Source organism: Chelonia mydas, chromosome 6 (genome assembly GCF_015237465.2).
Source record: "Chelonia mydas isolate rCheMyd1 chromosome 6, rCheMyd1.pri.v2, whole genome shotgun sequence".
In the NCBI taxonomy this organism is placed as follows: Eukaryota; Metazoa; Chordata; order Testudines; family Cheloniidae; genus Chelonia; species Chelonia mydas.
In genome coordinates, this window is record NC_051246.2 from 91,328,138 (window position 1) to 91,349,453 (window position 21,316).

The 21,316-nt window shown below is 51.2% G+C and overlaps 3 protein-coding genes across 13 annotated transcripts in view; 2 read left to right on the forward strand and 1 right to left on the reverse strand.

The window, feature by feature from the left end:
* Nucleotides 1–13,321, forward strand: part of FLVCR2 (FLVCR heme transporter 2) — a 57,315-nt gene extending 43,994 nt beyond the window's left edge. The window contains exons 8-12 of one of the 6 annotated variants that reach the window (XR_006291831.1): nucleotides 289–400; nucleotides 870–925; nucleotides 1,732–1,944; nucleotides 3,682–3,778; nucleotides 11,242–11,274. Coding sequence is in view for 2 of the 6 variants with exons in the window: in XM_043549814.1 (XP_043405749.1) it covers nucleotides 289–400; nucleotides 870–925; nucleotides 1,732–1,863 (300 nt within the window). In the remaining 4 variants the exon portion in view is untranslated. Of the gene's footprint in view, nucleotides 1–288; nucleotides 401–869; nucleotides 926–1,731 lie in introns of all 6 variants that reach the window. The other 5 variants (XR_005225562.2, XR_006291830.1, XR_005225563.2 and 2 more) reach the window with 5 other exon arrangements.
* Nucleotides 394–21,286, reverse strand: ERG28 (ergosterol biosynthesis 28 homolog). Of its 5 annotated transcripts, none has more exons than XM_043549816.1 (6): nucleotides 20,587–20,816; nucleotides 20,130–20,281; nucleotides 19,327–19,417; nucleotides 14,712–14,830; nucleotides 14,478–14,572; nucleotides 394–907 (listed from the first exon to the last, which is right to left on the reverse strand). In XM_043549816.1, exons 1-5 carry the CDS (start codon nucleotides 20,643–20,645, stop codon nucleotides 14,493–14,495), a joined length of 501 nt encoding a protein of 166 aa, XP_043405751.1. In that variant the 5' UTR covers nucleotides 20,646–20,816; the 3' UTR covers nucleotides 394–907; nucleotides 14,478–14,492. The 5 variants fall into 5 exon arrangements, with proteins under 5 accessions (XP_043405751.1, XP_043405750.1, XP_043405754.1 ...); XM_043549815.1 differs by lacking the exon at nucleotides 394–907 and adding an exon at nucleotides 4,344–13,014; XM_043549819.1 differs by lacking the exons at nucleotides 394–907; nucleotides 20,587–20,816 and adding an exon at nucleotides 21,149–21,286 and having other exon boundaries at nucleotides 14,021–14,572.
* TTLL5 (tubulin tyrosine ligase like 5) overlaps nucleotides 21,250–21,316 on the forward strand; it is a 215,091-nt gene continuing 215,024 nt past the window's right edge. For both annotated transcript variants that reach the window (XM_037900712.2, XM_043549810.1), the window contains exon 1: nucleotides 21,250–21,295. The gene's annotated coding sequence lies outside the window, so the exon portion shown is untranslated. The remainder of the gene's footprint in view (nucleotides 21,296–21,316) is intronic.

Consider the following 21,316-nt stretch of genomic DNA (forward strand, 5'->3'; position numbering starts at 1 on the left):
CTTGGGTGACAGGGGATTCCAGCCAGCAGGCTCTGTTGTCCTCCCCCAGCCAGAAGGAGGCACGTCATCCAAATTCAGCCCTTGTTTCTAATTCAGCTTCAGCTGAATGGACAAACGGCTGCAAGTCTGGGCGGGTTCTAAGTCCTTATTAGACCTGGCAAGCTCTTCAGTAAGCTGTCTTTCCCTGGTGAATCAGGGGCAAAGGGTGGGGGGAGGAGAAGCTAAGGGATGGTGGCTAGGCAAGGACAGTACAGTAGCTCCATTCCATTCCTTACTTTTGTGTTAAAGGTTTTCGGGATCATTTTCACCGTTGCCCAAGGGAAGATCATCGATCACTTTGGGACGCAGGCGGGAAACCTCTTTCTTTGCTCCTTCCTACTCCTGGGGACTTTCATAACTGGTAAACCAGCTCCCCCAGAGATTCCTCACCTGACTGTGACCCGTGGGACTCGACACGTGGAGTGAAGGCAGCTCCCGCACTGCAGCGCCTGCAGGGCTGCTCCAGCTGAGCAAGCTCCAGAACAGCAGCACCCTGCTGATGCTTCCTTGTTGTGGCAGCTGGTCTGCGTCACTGGCTGAAGGTTCCAGTGGTGTGAGCTTCCCCAGTGCTGTCCTCATCCATGTCCCCATCCATGCTCCTGGCTCGGGACTCAGCCAGATGAGGCTCCCTCATGGCTGGGCCAAGGCCTCCCTCTGCTGCCTGACTGCTGTAGAAGTCCTATCTTCCTCATTCAGAACAGTGGATCCCCTGCTGGCCCCCCAGTGTCTCCTTGAACCCTGTGCTGCCCCTGTGTAACCCCAAGTTCTGTGAGACTTGCTTGTGTCCTCTGTTGTGTCCTTATGGGTCTCCTCTTCCCTCTACCTCTCAGTGTTCATTAAGGCCGATCTCCGGAGACAGCAGGCCAATCTGGATGGTGAACAGACAGTGAGTAAATCCCCTTTGACCTCTGGCTCTGTCCCTACTATTAGCTTAGGGTGACCCCTGCTCTGTCCCCTACCCACCTGTTGGAATCTCTGTTTCTGGGTCATTACCGTAATAACCATGACTCTCTTCTGTTGTCCCCATGATTGGTTGTCGCACTCGCTAGGGGAAGTTCCTTGCTGGCATTTGCAGCCCTGTGGCTGTGATCTCAGCCCTGTCAGGTAGGGGGTTTGTGGATACTCTGAGCTGCTCTCATTGGGTGTCACTGAACATTGGCCCCCAAGGAGGCTGCAGAACTAGGCATGTGTCCTGTTTTTTACATTAATGGCTAGGGATAGATGAGGGAGGTGGGGGAAGAGAGGTGCACAACCCCCGCTGCTTCTGCTGAGAAGGAGTTAACACTTAACATGGAACTCTCTATGGCAATGCTTAGACCATTGTGCAAATATCCTCACAGCCCCCTGAAAAGGTGGGTAATTGCTTGTAGCTCCATTTTGCAGTTGAGGAAAGTGAGTCACAGAAAGATGGTGTCTTGTCCCAGGCTGCTTCAGGGATCCGTGGCATAGCTAGAATCAGAACTCTGGCCATCCTGGCTCCCAGCCCTTTGCTTAGCCTACTAGATGTGGCTGCAAAACTCTTGTCTATGCTCCTAAATGCTGGGCAGAGTGTTCCCATGCTCCGTGCAGTTAATGCAGCTCCATGTGTAAGAGAAGAGGCGTTTGGTGAATTAACCACTGTTGGATAATATCAGTGTTTTCCCCTTAGAGGGGTTGGTTGTTGTCCTTACTGGCTCTGGGCTCCTCTTCCAGGACGTAAGCAGAGACGTCCACCCAGCGCTCCTGAAGCAGTCAGTGTCCAAGGCTGGCAAAATGCATAAAATAAGCTCCCTGCTGGCTCGAATTTTACCTTTTTGGAAGACAGTGCCGCCTTCCACCAGATAATCTCTAACGGCGCCGATCTGGAGAGACCAGTGGCTCCAAGATACCTCGTGGCCACCCTGCTCCGACCGTCAGCCCAGGAAGGTGTATTTTAAATAAAATATCTTTTATAGAAATAGCTTGGCACAAGCATAAAACATACTGGACAAAATACATAAGGGGAGTTGACCCCCATGCAGCCCTCCAAATGTAATCCCGGAGCAGGGATAAAAAACAGCCACCAAATCCATCCCATGTGGGGCCCTCCAGTATATTCACCTGGGGGCCCCTTGTTTAACCTGTACCATAGCAGGTAACCTCCCCTGTTTGTTGAATCCAATAAGCTTCCTGGGGAGATGAGCCCCAATGTGGCAAACAGCATGGATTAGGGACTGTGAAGTGTTGAGCTCCCCAGCATAGTAATGCACACAGGAAAGCCTGGAAAATCACATGCACTGTTTAGCTTGGTTGTAGAATACAGCTGGTCGCTACAGATACAAAATTGTCTGAATCACTCCTGCCCCATGGCTTTCTGAAGCTCCCTTTGGTCACTGAAGGAGGAAATACTGGATTAGCAGAGACCAGGCCTCTGGGGAGATGGATCTTCCAGCTCTAGTGCCAAAGATGTATTAATCTTGTGCCAAATTTCATCTGTAAGCCCACAATGCAACTGGGCTGCAGTGAAGGGTGCTAGTGCTGTTGCCTCTTGCTCAAAAAGAAGCCGTGGCAAGAGCCTGAAATATCCAGTCCTTTAGGCAGCAGATGTAAAGACTACTGATAAGGCCCCTTTCCTTTATTAGCCACAAGGTCTCTTTCCAAATGAATTGCGGGCCTGTGCTCAGGCCAGATAAACTAATGGAACATTTTGTGAAAATCTAAAATAAAATTAGTACTTGTGGCACCTTAGAGACTATCAAATCCGATGAAGTGAGCTGTAGCCCACGAAAGCTTATGCTCAAATAAATTGGTTAGTCTCTAAGGTGCCACAGGTCTTCCTGTTCTTTTTGCGAATACAGACTCACACGGCTGCTACTCTGACACCTAAAATAAAATTGTGGGCCTTCATCTGGGAGGTGTTAAAACAAAGAGAAGGAGGCACAGTTGCTATTTCAATAGGACTCACCCTCCCCTCCTGTGGAACTGTCAGGCAGACCCAGGAACTAATCCCATTAAGAACTGGAGGGATATACCGGAGGTGAAGGGTCTTCAAACACAGAGTAATTCAGGGTAAATATCAAAACCATCCAGGAGCTGCTCTCATTGGAGGCGTCCGAGAGACTCCCCGACAGCTCTGACCTCTGTCTGGCTTCTTTGCATGAACTTTATGACCAAGGTATTTCCCAAGCAAGCAAGTGAAGCAGGTCAGGATTAAGAGGCTGGGTCTATAACAAACAACAGTGTCATAACGAAGTAAAGTTTTATGTACAGATTTATTAACTCCCAGTCCATAAACTACCTCCTGTTGGTTATATAGCCTGGGCTAGCTGGTCTCTCAGTAAAATAAATGGTCTAAATGAGAGTCCAGTCAAATATGCAAATACTTTAAGTCCCCACTTGAGCAGATTTTGATCTGTCTGACTCACACTCTGTGGGTTAAAATGGAAGCATCCATCAGAAGAGGGGAGGCTGAAGTGTTGCTCACTTTTATTGCCTCCTGGGGAGCTATGAGCTAAAGATTTTCCAACAGAAGATTCTGTAGTATTTGCCAAGTACCCCACTTACTCTCCATGCAGCTGGGTGTTTCATTGGTTTCCTCCTTCTCCAGGAATGGATTACTTTTCTCTCTGTCTTTCTTGCTCGTGTCCCCTTTTCTGGGATCATGACCTGTGGCTGTTGTTACAGAGACTCCAGGACAGCAGTCACATCACGGATTATGGAATGTAGCTTGTAGCCCTAACCCCATCACTTCCCATCCCCGCTCAGTAGCTCTCACACAAAGGTAGGAGAATCACACTAATCTGCTTATCTAATCGCTCACAGGAGTGGCACTGGCACCAAACCAATGGCACTAGCTGATGCTGCTCCCCAAGGCAATGCAACAGCTGGAGTGATTGGGGTGTTCGGGGTACAGAAGCTGCTCTTGGCCTCTCCAGGAGACAGGGTGGGGAGGAGAAGAGAAGAGATGGGTCTTGAGCTTGTGGGGTCCTGAGAAGAATGAGGACTGAAGCTGAGGCTGCTTGCGTAACTGGAGCTTAGGGACAGGTGGGGAGGGTGTTCCAAGGCAAAACTCTTGTCTTGTCAGAGCAGGTAGCGAATTCTAATGTGAGTAAATGTGCTGGGGAGAGGAATATTGTACAGCCTCTTGGCTGAGTAGTTATTTAAAGTCACCATCCAGCCTCCTCAGCAGGAGGTTCTGTCTGGGATTGTGTCGGAGGGCTGGTCCTGACAACACAGAGATATGATGCCAATCAAATGAAGTATTAAAGACTTTGGCAATAATAGTTGGTGCCTTTTGTTAGAAGAGTAACTGTAAATCGTAAAGGTCTCTGCTTTTTGCTCTGTAATTCCAGCCCTTTGCTAGAAGTGGCTTCTCAGCTGCTGCCTAGGGATGTTTAATGCTTTGCTGCTCTCTTGCTGTTTGAACCCTCTGCTGTGCCTGGCTGCCCTCCCCAAAACATTATCTGTCTTGCTCATGATGTTTGAAGGTGTTTTGTGCATGTATTTGCTCAGTGGTGTGCAGCAAACAAGCCGAGCTGGCAAGGACCATGTTCAGGCCTGAGATAGTATAGAATTATAGACTATCAGGGTTGGAAGGGATCTCAGGAGGTCATCTAATCCAACCCGCTGCTCAAAGCAGGACCAATCCCCAACTAAATCATCCCAGCCAGGGCTTTGTCAAGCCTGACCTTAAAAATTTCTAAGGAAGGAGATTCCACCACCTCCCTAGGTAACGCATTCCACTGTTTCACCACCCTCCTAGTGAAAAAGTTTTTCCTAATATCCAACCTAAACCTCCCCCACTGCAACTTGAGACCATTACTCCTTGTTCTGTCATCAGCTACCACTGAGAATATTGTATAGAATATACAATATAGTATTGAGAATATAGTATATTGGCAACATTGAGTTGTTGCATGGTGTGCAGCTGGGAGCATTAGGTTGTTGTGCTCCAGTGCAGGTGTAGGCAGAGACCAGAGGTGGGTGCAGGTGAGTGTAAGCCGTGAGCTGTGGGTGACCGGATGTCCCAATTTTACAGGGAAAGTCCCAATATTTGGGGCTTTGTCTTATATAGGTGCCTATTACCCCCACCCTTTGTCCCGATTTTTCACCCTTGCTATCTGGTCACCCTATTTCAGCCTGAGTGCTTGTGAGACTCAAGTCCCCTGCATGCCTCGTCCCTTCCCTGCAAGAGCACAGGATAGAAAAGGGGTGGGGCAAAACATTGGTGCGTCTCAGGAGATCTGGGTTAAGTACGGTCCTCTTCGTGCTAATGAAGTGCTGAGCTGCGCACTCCCATCGTAGGCCTCATTCCTGACACTAGGTAGCAGTAACCTTGCAACTGTGCAGCAGTATCTCACCTTCTTATCTACACACTCCCTATCCGTGGCCCCACGAAGTCACGGGACCTCCTTGTCAGTCTCCTTCTAGCCCTGGCCAAAATGGCCATCTACAAGACCAGGGAGAGGAGGTTGGCCAACGGGGTCTCCTGTGACGGTGGGGCCTATTTCTGATCCTCTGTCCGCTCATGCATCCAGGCGGAGTTCCTCTGGGCGGTGTCCGCTGGCTCCCTTGACACCTTCAAGGAGCAGTGGGCGCTGTCCAAGGTTTTCTGCTCGGTGTCCCTGTCAGGTTCCCTTTGTTTAGCCCTCTGACCTCACTCCTGTCCCTGTTTTATCTTTAGTTGTCCCCCGTACTCACTTGGAATCCTGGACCTGTGGATACTCCCCATAGGCTGGGGGGAGGTCCTTTAGTAGTTGGCAGGCTCTGCCCGCCCACTTCCTGGATCCCAATAGGATCAATGCAGGATAGGGATTCCCCACATATTCCCTGTCCTATGCAGCACTGGGCACTCTGCACTTACACATTGCTCTGAACCTCTGCTGCACAGGGACAAGTCCAAGAAAATCCTGTTGCAAGGTGGGAAGCGCCAGTGTTCCTAAAGCTCTGATGCCCAGAGCAGTACAAAGCGTGGTTCTCCTGCCTGGTGGTGGGGTCTGTCTTCTGGGACAGTTCCAAAAAAGAGGCTGGATGTGGGTGTACAAACCCCTCATGGGGCTATTTTCATTTGAAGCCTTGATCTCATGTATTTGGGAAGTTTGCAGTAGGGTCTGTGACTGGGATTTTAAATTGAATTTGGGCGTAGAGGGCTTGCAGCCTTGTATCTGCAGCTTGGCAGCCTAGACTAGAAGAGGGTGAAGGAATGGCATGGGGGAGGGAGGTTGGGGGCATGATGCTTAAGAACCTGGTTACTTCAAATGGGCTACAGAATTGGAGCAAGCAACAATTACTAATGGTTAAATTGTGAACTTCTGTATTGGCCTCACATTACAACCACACTTACGAATGTGCGTGTCAGGAAATGCATAAGTTAAACTGTGGCTCCACTCTGCCAGGTGGCCTGGTGGAGGGTTCATGGTTGTCATGTCTTTGTCAGGGCCGTACCAAATGTGCTCACTTTGCAACTAAAATGTTTTTTTCTAACTGCCAGTTCAGCAAACTGCATTTGGGCTCTTTCTTTCTCACATGACATCCCTAAAGAAAGGTGCTGCAGGCCCAATACTGCGATCCCTGTGTAACCCCACTGTGACCTATGGGTTTGCACAGGGGTAGCAGATTGGCCTCCTCTGTGAGAGAGTGGGAAGCTGGCAGAGTGGTTTTGGTGAGGGTCCCTCACCTTTGGGGCTCACTCCTCCACGTTTAGGATAGACCTTATTTATTGACCCAGCAGAGCTTTTTTTGTTTTTCCTCTCTGGGAGGCACTGGGAGTACTCTGATGGGAAATGGAGTGGTTGTATGTTAATTGTGGGGCAAAGAGGGGTCTATTTTTAAAATGTGCCAGTGAGTACCTAAAGCAAAGGCCAGATGGCTCCTTTTCATGGAAGGAAATTGATTGATTAATTTCAATGGAGTAAAGGGTTCAATTGGTGAAAGGACTAGAAGCCAGCTCCTCTGAGATAGCTGTCTTGGCTCTGCAGGGGTCATAGGAACATAAAGCTGAACATGCATGTGCATGTGTGTGTGTGTGGTGTTTTCTGCAGTTGAAATAATCAGCTCTGACTCTGCTACCCACAGAGGAGAGGCTCTGTGGGGTGAGAAGGGGCCATCTGTACTTAGTTGCTTTTCAGAGCCGAACCACACTCCTAACAGTGGTCTATTCAAGAGCTGTACAGTGTGTCTTTACTTATTCCAGCAAGAACTGCCTTGTGACCACACACAAATCATCTTCTATTAATGCACCTCGCCACTTACATGGAATGGCTTTGCAACTGGAAGCTCTTTTTCAGTGGGAGTTAAATTGACTTAATGACAGTGTGAATGCTTCACCCTCCAGTATAACTATGCCAGTACTGTTAGTCCTTTCACTGCTATCCCATCCAGCATCAATTCACATCTGAAGTTAGCAGTTTGTTTAGTTTTCTGTGTTCCACTGCTCTTGAGACATTTGGACCAAATGTCCCCTTCTCTTTAAATGCTATGTGCAGATGTCCAGGGATCTCTATTTGTGACTTGCTTTCATTACAAGTACATGGTATCTGAAGCCATCACAATCATCTTGTGTTAGCGTCCCATAGCAGTGTCAACTAGCTCATATTACCATGCTGTATTATAGTGGGTGCAGGTCGCACCACAGTGTATAACTGAGGCTGGCTTACAGCATCCATTCTAACCTTTCTTTTATAGTTTGCTTGCACTTTGATGTGTTGCTTTCTGAAACAAATGCCTTTTATGGGTAAAATTTTCCATGCTGGGTCTCGGCTCAGCAATGAAATTTTCAACAAAGATTTTAAGCAACATCTGTTCAGAAGTATGTTAAGAATTTTTTTCATCAAACAAAAATGCCTGCCTAGAATTTTGAACATGAATGATTCCAAAATAGTAGAACTGATTTTGTTCAAACTTGGCTTGTTTTGTAGATCTCCTTGAAACTTACAATTCATGCCAAATCTAAAGACTACGTGGAGTGCATTGAAATGTACTCTACAGCAGGTTTTGTAAAAAATTCCAACTTTTTCTATTGGATGACAAATAGCTGATATCAATAGACCATATTTTTAAATATGAGCACAAGGATGCTTCAGCTTTCAGCCACAATTCTTTCTCAACCGTAATGCTAGTTTTTTTCCCCCCCATGGAACATGGTCCTGTTGTACTTGAAAATGCTACACGTGTAATACAGCGTGAGTCGGCATTGCTGTGAGGAAACAACTGTATTTTCTGAGTTAGGGTGTTTAAAGGTCCTGCTTTCCTGATGTAGCTATTTGGCAGGCTTGGTTGAAGCATGGTTCTATCTTGCAGTGAGATGACACCTTCACTGTGTCCTCAGTGGCACTGGAACCCTGTTAAGGTCCCATTTACACTGCATGATAGAACCTTGTTTTGGCTGCTTGTCGGTGACAACTTTGTGTTTTATTGTGCGTGCATGTGTCTGGGTGTGGTGGTATTTCTGACAGTGTGCTGATGTCTAGCCAAAATCCTCTTAGCTCTGGTGAGGTGCCCTGACTCAGGGTTGAGATACTTGCTTAGTGGAAAGCTTGGATTCCATCATCTCCCTGGCTCACCAGGGCCTCACAACTTCAGCTAACTATCTAGTTCTAGTGAAATATTGCAGCTAGCAAAACTCCTTGAATTTTACTGGGCAAGGACAGGGCATGGGAAGAATATTCCCAAGCACGTTCTCTCCCTCTTGCCACTCCCTGGAGATCACATGCCTCTTTGCTCTGCTGACCTTTCATGTTAGCAATGTGGCAAGTAGCCAGCATCCCCTGCCCCAAATCTCTGCGCAGGCAGTTTCCACACCTCATTCCCAGTGGCGGTGTCTCCATCTATCCCCACTGCATGTGCCTGCTTGTGTGCGTTGCCTTTTCCCTTTCCCAAGATTGTGTAGCCATGTGTGTGTTTGCAGGTTTACTAACCCTTTGTTCCTATAGCTCAAGAAGAGGTGAAAGGTAAGTGGGGATGAAGCTGTGATGGGTTTGGTTTCAGACTCTACTGGCTCCGTGTTCATTTAAAGCCACAGTTCAAAATCACCAATGGCCTCCCTGACCAAGCTCCCAGAGCTCGACTCTGCTGCCCTCCCAGCATATCTGATTTTGGCCTCTTCTCTCCCTGCCAACACTCTTCCCACTGCTGGTGAGAGAGCCTTCCCCTCTGCAGTTTCTGCTGTCTGGAAAAGCATCCTTCCATCCCTCTGACTTGCTGAAGCTCTCCTGATCTGTCTCCTCCCCTTGAGCTATTATTTAACACTGTAAAAGCTTCTGGGCTGCAGTTTGTATGAAAGATACTACACAAAATAAAGCTATGTTTGTATCTCTTGCTTCTAAGCTGCCTGGTTTTCTCTTGAACTGTGGGGAGATGCGAACCTCTTTCCTGTGTGTTTCTGACCATGGCTCCTGGCTTGGACTTGTCTCACGCCACAGGAAGATAACTGCTTAGCGCTACCACACTCTGCCTGTACCTGCTGTGTCCTGAGGCCACCAAGGTCTCTTTGGTTTGTTTCTGCTTCAGGGAGCCCTATAGAGCCTGCCTTAAATAGTGCAGAGGGAGGTGCCTAGAAGGAAATCCTGGGATCTCTTACTGGCAGGGCTGTGGTAAAGGGCTTATGGAGCAGCTGCCTTTCTGACTTCTGAATGGGGAGGAGCTGGGTTCCACTTTTGCCTCTAGGTCTAATATGCTGGCCTAGCAGACACACCTATTTGGGGAGAGAAGGGAGGGCCCAGACCCATATGCCTCTCTAAAGGGCAGCAGCCTACAATACCTGCCTGTCTCTCTTCCCCTGAGCACTCCAGACAAACAATGAAAGAAGAGACATCCTTTCAGACAGGCCCAGGAGGGTTCTCCAGGCTAAAGTCCTGTCCAGCGCTTGTGGGATGTTGAAGTGTTTGGTGTACTTGGGTAAGACGACGCAGCAGTGGCTCCATGCAGCACTTTACCCTGCAAGCCAGGCCTAGGTTAGGAGTACCTCCTCTGAAGCAGGGTAAGCTCTATGGCAGGAAGCTTTGTTCCAGGGACTGTGCATAGTGCTGAATGCCAGTCTGTTGAACAGTGCCCCTTCTCTTGGGTTCTGTTCTCTGTCCGGAGCACAGGCCCATTAAAGACACCACTCCCAGCCAGTCAAATTCAGTGAGTTGCCTTATGTGACAATGGCAGTTAAGTTATCTCGTTGTAACTGAAGGGCTGACACCAGGAGCACAGGCAGCAGCAAGGGCCACAGCAGTAAGGAGAGGTGCGTACCCTTCTGTTACAACAACCCTGAAAAGTCAGGGTGGCATAGGAAGACACTGCTGCTGGGGGGGCAGGATTTTCCTTTAGGCCTGTGTGGGGTTGTCTTATAAGGGCTGAGTTCTGGCTCTCCCAGTCGTTCCCTAGGGAAATAGGAACGTAAGACTGGAAAGGACCTCCTGGGTCAAATCCAGTCCCCTGCTATTGCAACCCTGTCATACAATCCCATTCCTAAATTTATAAAGCTCTATTTATTGGGTGGTTTGTCCCCAGCACCCCTTCCATCTCATGGCCAGGGAGCTTTTCTAATTAATCAGCCTAAATTTTTCTTCTAAAAGGCTTAATATAGTTGTTTTCTTTCTTCTGATGAATCAACATAGTATTTAAGCGCTGAGACGGGCTGGAGGTGCTAGCCCTGAGGCCTGAATGGGGGTAGGGTGGGGAGAGGGCAAGCAATGTGAGCACTCAGCTTTGAGTTGGGCAGGGGGAGACCAGGGCACCAGGGCTGAAGTTCCTGTCCTGTTTAAATACACCAGGATGCACCATATGCCGCTTCTCCCCCACCACAGGGTGCATTTTGCCTCCCTTCCCCCCAAGTGCTGCGCTGCACTGCACTTCCCCACTTGGAAGCTCCATTTGCAGTGGAGGTGGAGTCTTTTCTCTGAGCTGGCTTTGTGGGGCAAGACCCAGGTCCACAGAGCTGCCATGACTATGTATTTACAATAGCCCAGGGGGCTGCTCAAGAGGAAAGGGGCCCCTGCTCTGCCTGTTCCAACACCCCTCACCTGAGCAGTGGAGCTGTCTGGGATGAGGGAGCTGGTGCAATCTTAGCTGAGCTCTAAAGAGGATGGTCTTAGCTATTGTTCCTTGGGGCCTCTCCTTTCCTCTGCAGATGTCTGACCCTCATGCATGATTTGTTGAGGATCTCAGGAGTATCCCAGCCTTTGGGCTCCAAGGCCTGTACTGAAACCCAGCCCTAGCCACCTGGTGCTCTAACCATACCCCTTTTCTCTGATTTTGCAGAAAGCGCTGGAAGAGGTGCCTGGGGACAACATTGCTCCTGTGGTCCTTGATGAATCAAAGTTGTGAAGGGGTGGCAGAGCTGGGAGACACTGCCTACCAACCCCCCCTTCCCATCTTTGTCACTTGCAGTATCCTTCTGGTTCCCGCACAGCATGGCATTGGGGGCAGCATCAGGGCCGGAGTCCAGAAAGCTGCTCATGGAGCCATCGGAAGGAACAGATCAGCCAGGGTTTCTCTCATCAGTCTGCTTTCCCCTCTGTGTCCTGCTGTGGGAGAACCTATTGCTCAGCAGGAAAGCTTCAGTGGAGCCCCGAGCCCCGAATCTGTTTGCTTGGGGCTCAGAGGAGCAGGGGCTGTGAGTCCAACACAGTACTCAGTATTTGGAGCCCATGGTGGCATTCCACGGTGGCCCTCTCCCCTTCCAGAGAAGCTGTACGGTGGGTAGCCAAGTGCATCCTCTGAAGGAACCTCTTGGTGGAGAGAGAACTAGATAGCACTGGCTTTGTGTCCAGCCCTGCTCTGAGTTGTGACCCTTGCTCTGGAAGTGATGGGTCTGCCCTGTATTCATAGTGACTGGAGCAGGTTCACCTGGCCATAGCGTGGGGGGATGGCTCAGGCCCTCACGCTTCCCCAGGCTCTGCAAAGCATGTGACAACTGTGGTGTTCCCATTTTTGTACAGGGACCTCCTAGCCCAGCAGATTTTTAGTCTGTGGACTTATGTGATTTTCTATTTTAATCAAACTTCCCTGATGGTTTTTGAAATTTTTTAGAGTAAAAATTTGTAAGAGGACTGGGGAAGCACCAATATGTGCCCTGGCCAGAGCCCAACTGTCAGTCACATCGTTTGAGGCCAGGGCCTGGTGCTGGGGCATGTGTACAAAGTGCACCGGGGTCTAGCCCACCTTATAGTTGACACCAGCCTTCAGGGCTACCGTGACAACACTACTGAGTTAGACTGTGAGCTCCTTTGGCCAGGAACCCTATCCTCTTCCTTGGCTGGAAAGCACTTTACACAAGCACAAGGTTGGTGCTATAAAAATAATACACATTTTGTGGGAGCCCTCTGCTGGTACAGACAGGAGGAGCTGTGCTCCTGCTTCCCCTCCTCTTACTCAACTAGCTTTGGGAGGCAGGCTCAGGTTGCTTTAGCACAGGGCATCCCAAACTTTTTTTCATAATTCGGAATCACATCACCTGAGTATCTTGTGGATACTTTCCCTCCCACTCACCATCAACCCCACCAGTTGCTGTTGCCTGCTCTTCCACTCATGAGCACTGACCTCATCTCTCTTCCCAGCTGCAATCATGTAGTTTGCCTCCCTTTTATTATCAATGCCGCCCCCCTCCTCCCATTGGGTGAGAGCCACCTAGCAATTTCCACAGTCAGTCACATGACAAAGATTAGGAAAACAGTGATAGGTATTTTGAAGTGTCCTGAAAAAGTTAATCATGCTCGCTGCCTTTGCTCTCCATTTTATCTCCCCTCCCATCTGTTTTGTTCCTCTGCCCCTTTCCCTAGCTGCACGTTTCCCAGCCACCTAGTCCTTTGGTTCCCCTGCTCCCCTCAATATATTTCTTTGGGCATCCTATCTTGCTGGTGGCTGGCAGCTCCAGGCCCCTGGCTCGGTGGAAGCAGTTCCTGTTTCCTCTCCTTCGCAGTAGCTGTAGCCTCTAGAAGCAGCAGTTAGGCTGGCACCTCCTCATGTCCATCTGCTTCTGCAGGCCTCCAGGTGCCTCTGTTCAATAAAGAGCCTGGACACTTGCTGAAGTCACTGGAAACAAGGAGAGCTGTCACCACAAGACCTGTCATCTTTCTGGACCACCAGAAAGTGCTGTGCAGGCTGTAGTTTTGGAGCCATTAGACTGATACTCAATAACGCAGAGTCTGCCCCTGGACCAGTGTTGTCTTCCCTCTATCTCTAAGTGGCCTTCTTCCACCAGTTACCTTGATTTATTGTAATACAATTTTGGGGATTGTTGAAGTGACTCAAGCCTGTGTGATCTCAAAAGGCCTTGGGAAAGTGTTCACTGGATTCCTTGTATTTTTAAATATAATTTGTATTTAATAGTTATATTGGTGCAGCTGTGTGACAGTTGTCCATAAGTAATCTACCCCCAGGGAGCCTACCATTGGCAATGCTGTAAAGATGGAGCATACCATGCAGCTGTGTGAGCCCCCTAATAAAAAAGCAGAGGGACAGGCCCACATGGTACACAATGGGCATTATTTGGTTAACACACCTCCCTACACAATCCCCTCTCACTGGAACTGCTGTGGTGGTTACACTGAATAGGGCAGGGGCTCCTGGCCCAGAGAGCAGAAGCAACTATCTGTCTACTAGTGCCTATTCTCCCCCACATCCTCTAATATCCTCACTCCCTCTTCTGCACAGCCCCCCTGCCCTGATAACTCCCACCCCCTGCTTTCCCCATCTTGGGCCTGGCCCAGACCCTCTCTGCTTTCACAAGGAGCACATTATGCACAAAGCCTCTGCTGGGAGCTGGATGGCAGCCACATTAGAGGAAGGAAAGGAACAGCTGGGTTCACTTCATTCTCCCTCATAAGCTAGGGAAAGGGGAGGAAGCAGCAATAGATTTCCACCGCACTTCATGTCCGTACAGTGCGAGCAGTCAGGCTGCAGAGCAGGAGATTGGAGGGAGGCCTTGGCCAGGTAGGAGGGCTGACTTACACTCCAGGGTAAGGTGGGCTAAAGATGGCTGCTCCTTGTCACTCAGGCTGGGTCTCCCTCTCTCTAGTAGAAGGCAAGACTCTGCACCTTCCACAGTTTTCTATTGTTTATTACAAACTGCCCCGTGAACATACACACATACAAAACACAGCAGCACCAGGGGCTGGACTTGGTGTCTCCTCCCACACAGATCTCCAGCAGATCATGGATGGCTCTACTCCTCCTCCCTGCAGGTGCCCTGGGGGAAGAACTATGCTGGGCATGGCTGGGAACTGGTCCCCTTGCCGGCCTGGGAGCTGAGAATGTCTCAGGCAATGCCTACAGTGGGACAGCCCCCACAGGCTTGGGGCTAGGTTTTATCACTGGTCATCATTAAAACACTGCCTGTATAGGTGAAATCAATTGCTAATGAAGAGTGATTAACGAGAAGTCAAACAATCATGTGACTGCAGGGGATAGAGAACCAGAGAGGGGGCCAGGGAGGTAAGCTGGCAGGAGTTTGGCAGGGGAGATGCAGATGCAGCAGGCAGGTGATTCTAACATACGTGGGACCCTTGGCTTCAGTTTTTCTTCTTGTTTCGTGACACTGCTTCCACGTCCAGGTACTGCAGCCCAATCAACATGCCCAGGATGGAGAAACCTGAGACACAGATGGAAAGCAAGTGGGTGCCAGAAACACTGCCCATAGGAAGGGAACTTTACCTCTCCCCACTCCCCTCATCTGAGCTCTACCCCAGCTTCCTAGCTCTCAGGGGAATCATGGAGTGAGCTGTACTTACTTGCCACCATCAGGGGTGCCAGGACACCAATCGTCGGGGCTGCTGTGCCGTACACAAACACTTCAGAGAGGAAGTGGCCCAGGGCTATGAGGAAGGTCAAGAGTGTGATGTGATAGAGGCTGCCAGGAGCAGAGAGAAACAGAGAGCAGTTAGTGGGTAGCATAGAGTGGGGGGGGGCACAAGCCTAGCAGGGAAAGGGAAAGAGCAGGATGGAGAGAGCCAGCCCAGTCCATCCTCACACTGTGGAGTGAGATCCAATTCCAGCCTAGCAGCGGCAGGATGGGGAAACCTCAGACAAGTCCCTTCCCAGCCTCTTTGGTGCCTGAGGCATTTTCTCTCACAATCTTCCTTGTGCCCACAAAAGTGTTAGAGCCTTTTTTACATGGTGAAAGTTACCTGTTGTTGACAATACGTTGTCCTAACCCCTGCCAATCAAGGCTAAAATGGCAGCTGCAAGTGCAAACGTTACTGTCAAGAAAGGGGCCTAGAGATGAGTAGGATGCTTTCAGTAATGAGAGCCTAAAGGCTTGGTCCTGTCTACACTAAACTCAAACAGTTACCAACTCCAGTTGAAGAGCTCTGGGAAGATCTGATAATTTCCTAATGTTGACCCTTCCTTATTCTGTAAAGTGACTATGTACCGATGGCCTCTTCTCGTTTTGCTGGGCCCTTCCTATCTTGGTAGCAGTGTCAGAACTGCCAACTTCTGTGACCAGTAGTGCTGGAACTAGGGGTGGAACATCCCCGGCTTGAAGTAATAATAACAAACACCAAATACATGGTTTCCATTATCAGCACCCCCACTACAAAAATTGTTCCAGCACCCCTGTCTGTGACTAAAATAAATCTTGGCAGCTTTTTACTCCTGTTAAGCCAGCTGAGAGAGAATGAGTTGGATTCTCTTCCAGCCAATACATCATAGTAAAGGATTCTGCTGAAGTTCCAATCTGTTACATCAAAACGGCTAGAATGGGGCAGCACAGGTGGCACCGAGGACAGAATCTGTCCTGATGAACCTTCCCTACTGATGATGTGCAAAAAGGAAAGCATCCCGCTTGACTCTCACAGCCCAGGGTGAGTTTTGAGAAGAAATGAGAAGAAAAAACATCTTTTTATTTGTAAACAGCAAATATGATATGGACCTCACTGCGACACAAACATGGGGCCAATAAGGCATTTTACAGCTTTTTGCAGGAGAATGGCACTTTAAAAAAGGAAATCTGAGTTGATCTGGGAGTACTAAGCAGGTTAGGCAGGCAGGATAAGAGATGCGGTGGAGTCAGTGGGGAGGGCAGGATCGCCCAGTGCACTGGGAAGAGAAAGTGGTCAGTCTGAGGCACAGAGCTGTATTGGGCTGAGAAGGAGGTAGGGGAGGCAGAGCCTTTATTCCTGGGAGTATGAGGCAGCTCCAGAAGACCAGTGCCCAGGGTGGTGTCCAGCCCCCTGGGACTTTTGGGAAGACAGCACAGCCCATCTGTCCAGAGGAAGAGATGATGAGAGAATGTCTCAAAGGAGAGCAGGGGCTCTAAACTTAGCCTTTAAGGACAAGCAACCTCCTTGTACCAAAGCTGTTCAATGAGGGGGCACCACAGGACCGTCTTCTGATGTTGCAGGAAGGGGTCCAGCTGTAGGCAGGTTTCACGGACACGGAGGAGATCAAGCTCATCATCAAACAGAAGCGCACGGACATGCATGGATTGCCATTGTAGGGGCAGATGGGGATGAGGCGTATGTGTGCGCACAAGGGAACTGGTATGAACTTGAGGGGACAAGGGATTGGGAAATGGTGGAGGCACCCCATAATACAAGAAGAGAAGCTGATTTGGGCTGCTTCTGGCCTGGAGCAGTCCGCAAATCCAGCACCTAAGCTGATGTTATACCTGAGCTCTGCTGCCCTCTAGGGGCCACAACTGCAATTTGCTGCAGATTCCATTAGAACACAAAACCCTTCCAAGAAACAACCAGCTGCTCAGGATGTGCCCCCTCCATGGCAACTCCCAGCAGCCCCCTAACCACAGACCAACTGGCCTGAGTTCACCCCCTCTACAAATATACCCAGCAGAGAGAACCACCAGCCTCCCACCTCCACCGCACACAGTCATTCATCCAGTGTGTACTAGAGATACATATGGAAGTCACCCTGCTCTGACACTACTGCCAGACAGAAGTTCCCCTATTACCAGAGGAATAAACAGCCAGCCTCAGTGCCCATCCAAATAGGCTATCCCCTCTAGTTACAAAGACAACCACCAGCTGACGCTGGCCCCAATCAAGACAGCCCATGTGTATGTGCTCCCTTCAGACCCACAGCTGGGTACATGGCACATGACTTGGGATGAGTTGCCATACAATCCTTAACAAACAGGCGCCATGCACCAGTATGATGCCAGTGTTGCTAAGCACCCAGTATCACCAGGGTAATGAGGCCACCGGGCTGAGGGTTCCAGAATGAGGATCAGAAACATTATAGCAGCGGTTCTCAACTGGGGGTCTGTGAGCCCTCTCAAGGGGGCTGCAGGGCCCCGCAGCGGAAGCCCTGATCCCCAGCACCCCCCCGCGGGGATGAAGCCCTGATCCCCAGCACCCCCTACAGGGCTGAAGCAGTGAGGCGCAGGGCTGAATCCTGGAGCCCCAAGCCCTTGTGCTCCCGGTGGGACAGAAGCCCTGAGTACATGGACAGAGTTAGGGACATGGAGGGCTCCCCCAAGCCAACTGCAGCAGAAGATCATGGCAGTTCCCGGGGGCAGCTCCACACCTCCCCTGCCCATCCTCTCCCTGCCCCCTGGCCAGGTCGGAGGCGGGAACCCGAAGCTGGAGCCAGGCAGTGAGAGACAGCCGCTACTCTGGCTGGTACATGGTGCAGGCAGCAGCAGCATTTCTTCCACTCCTGCTGGTGCCCCAGCTTGAAGTTGCTTCTCGGCTCCCAGACACCTTTGCTCCTGTAGAGGTAGCCGGTAAGAGCCCCCAGGTTGGAGAGACCCGGCTTTGTGGCTGGCAGATCCCTCCGGAACAGGGACTGCAGGGGAATCCTCCCAGCACACAGCCCCTAATACCGCTCTCCCTACACCAGGGGTGGGCAAACTACGGCCCACAGGACGGATCTGTCCCATCAGGGCTTTGGATCCGTCCTGCGGGATTGCCACCCCTGTGGTGCTGTGGGCCCTGCACCACTCCCAGAAGCAGCTAGCACCAGGTCCCTGCGGCCCCTAGAGGGCTCCGCATGCTGCCCTCGCCTGCAGGCATTGCCCCCCACAGCTCCCATTGGCCAGGAACGGGGAACTGGGGCAGCAAGGACATTGTGCTGGCTGCTTCTGGGAGCAGCGCGGGGCCAGAGCAGGCAGGGAACCCGCCTTAGCCCCACTGCCACCACAGAGCCACTCTAGGTAAGTGGCACCGGGCCAGAGCCCACACCCCAAACCCCAACTCCCTGCCCTAAGCCCCCTGCCGCACCCCTCCTGCACCCCAACCCCTGCCCTGAGCCCTCTGCCGCACCCCAATCCCCAGTCGCACCCCTCCTGCACCTCAACCCCCTGCCCTGAGCCCCAACCCTGAGCCCCCTCCTGCACTCTGCACCCCAACCTCCTGCGCTGGGCCCCTCTCGTACACCCGCACCCCTCCTGAGCCCCAACCCCTTGCCCTGAGCCCCTTTCTGCACAGTGCATCCCCTCCCACACCCCGCACTCCCTCCCTCACCCCAACCCTCTGCCCCAGCCCTACATTCATGGCCCTGCATGCCATTTCCCCATGCAGATGTGGCCCTCGGGCCAAAAAGTTTGCTCGCCCCTGCCCTACACCCTGAGCTACTCCTGCCCTGCACCCTGAGCTACCTCCCTGCCAGCACACAGTCCAGTTACCCCCCCCCCCCCAACTTGAGCTACCCCATCTGTGCACAGCCCCTAGTGATGCCCTACCTCCACCCTGAGCTGCCCTCACACAGCCCCAGCATCCCCCTCCCTCCACCCTAAGCTGTTTTCAAACTTTTTGAGCTAAGCCCCCCACCTTTGAGTTATAATATTTGGTTGCGTGCCCCCCTCCACCCCACCCCCTGAACCCAGACAGGCTGGGTGGCCTGCTGAGGTGAGTCAGGGGGTGGAGGTGGTGCTACCTTGCTGGACCCCACCATGCGGAGGTGGCTCAAGCCCCACTGGCCCCTGCCCCCCCAAATAGAAGTCACACTACACCTATGCCCGAAGCCTCCCCACCCCGGCTGAGCCCTCGGAGGAAAAAAGGCTGAGAACCCCTGCACTATAGGGCTTAAAAGGCCATGTCAGACCTGGTAATTATTAGCTTGATCTGAGAGTTGGGTTCAAGCGAGCGGCCCTTCCTCCTGTGATTCAGGGGACAGTAGTTAAACCTCTTACTCCAAGAGCTGCCCCATAAAGGATACTGAGAGAGCAGAGATTAATCCCCCATCTTGAGCTACCTGTTAAGATGATTCAAGGGAAGACTGTCTACCCCTACCCCAAGAGGGGCCCAATAAGGGGATTTCAGGAAGCAGTTATTGACAACCCCCAGAGCTGCCCCATAAGAGGACAGAAGAAAGCTGTTATAGCAGTGACAAGTGAACACTGTGGGGAAAATGGGACACCCCTTCTCTGGTGTTTCCCTTACATACGTCTTGTTGCGGATGTCAATGGCACAGCAGCAGCGAATCACTGATGAGAGCAGAGTCCAGATGCCAAAGGTCCGAGCTTGGAGACCATTCACTGCGCAGAGAAGAAGAAACAGATGAGGAAAATGAATGCTCCTTCCCATGAGCTACCATTTCTGCAGGCTGGGCAAAGTGGTGGAGGGAAGGAAGAACGTGAGATCTCCTCCCAGCTAGTGCAGTTACTCTCTCCTACTTGCTGTGGGTGTAACAAGATTTCCCAGATGATTAAAGGGCAGCTGAGTGGGTGTTTCTGTAGCTGCTGGGAACCATGCATCCTTTCCAGTAACCACAGACCTTAAGGGGAAAGGAACCAAGGCCGGTTCCAGCCCTAAAGAAGCTGTACTAAGATCACCGAGTTAAAAGTGCATTGCTGTGGGTGCTGAACAATGCTATCTGCTGCCTGGAACTGCTGAATAGCAGCATTTGCAGGCTTGGTGAGAGGGTCGTATCTAGTGCCAACCCTTCTGGAGAAAGGGTTCCAGATCTTGGCCAGCAGGTGACCTAAGGCTGTAGAAGATGGTATAGTGGAGACAGGTTGGCACTCTCCAGAGAAGATGAGGGCTCACTGCTGAAGAAGGGATGGTGCTGGTTGCCCTTGTGAGTTTGGGCTAGCATATGGCTCACAGGAGGTTAAGACCCGAATTGTGGCTCACTTCTGAGATGTAGACAAAAGTCCTTCAGGACTTGGGGCAGGATGTTGATACATGAGGTATAGCTGATATGGTAATGCCTCCTGATGGGCAGGAAGGTCAACGTGGGCTCCTTACCAAGGCTGGGTGTGCCCGTGTACAGCTTCTCGGAGAGGAAGCTGTGATCACGAAAGCTCTGCAGTGTATTCCCCATCGCAATGATGGATACCATGACCAGCCAGCTGCGCAACACATTCAGAAAACGGCTCATCATGCCCTGGTACCTGCTCCTGGGGACAAAGGCAGGAGATCAGCATCACGAAAGAAAACCACATGGATTCCACCCCCTAGAACACTTCCACTTAAACCAGGGTCCAGGCTTTTCCACAGAAAGTCCCCGTCTCTTCTCACAGATTCCCATAAAGAGACCAGCTCCTACCAGATATGACCTGCACTACACCCCTCGTAATGCAAAGGTAGAAATCTGTATGTCCATCAAAAGGGGATGGAAAAGCATGATGCTGTCTCACTGTGGGAGGTCACTAATCCTCTGGGTCCTGGGCCAAACTTGACCAAGTAGGTCCTGTTCACAAACTTTTGGTGCATCCTCTCCACCTTCCTCTCTCTCTGATTGGCAGCATCAGCTTGCCACATAGCCCCAAAGAGAGACGTCTGCAAAACTGATAGTGTATTGAGCTCCCTGTATGGCAAAGCTGGGCACTGACCCCACAACACCAAGGCTTGGACTCCCCCGTTAATGCATCCTACTCGCCAATGCCAGTGTAGAGATTTGCACTCCCCGCTCCACTGTCCCAAGGCTGCACCCCACTTCACTTCCTCCTGCCCCATCCCCTCCCTGCCCCAAATCTCTCACAAAAATCCCCCAACCCCTTTTTGCCCTGACTCCCATCACCTCCCTGTTGCCCTTCCCCAACAGATCCCCGGAGCCCATCCATGCTCCAGCCCTCCCACGATCTCCCCCAAACCCCTGCACCGCATCCTCCGACCAGCCCTCATGCCACTCCACACCTGCTCCCAGCCCCACAGCCCCACCGACTCCCCACCTCTATGCAGCAGCAGCCCCGCCCCTGGGAGCTCGGCGTATTGATTGGTTCCCTGTTAGCCCTGCCCTTACTCTGATTGGCTGTTAGACCCACCTCTACTCACACGCCATGTGGATTGATAGGTCAGTGTCCGAATCAAAGACACTAAGGGGGCTCCGCCCCTCAGGCGCGGTGACGTAAAATATGGACCCAGCCCACGCTTCGGCTCTCTAGGTCGCCATGTTGGAGGAGGCGGAAGCTGTAAGTGGCGCGGGCATGGCG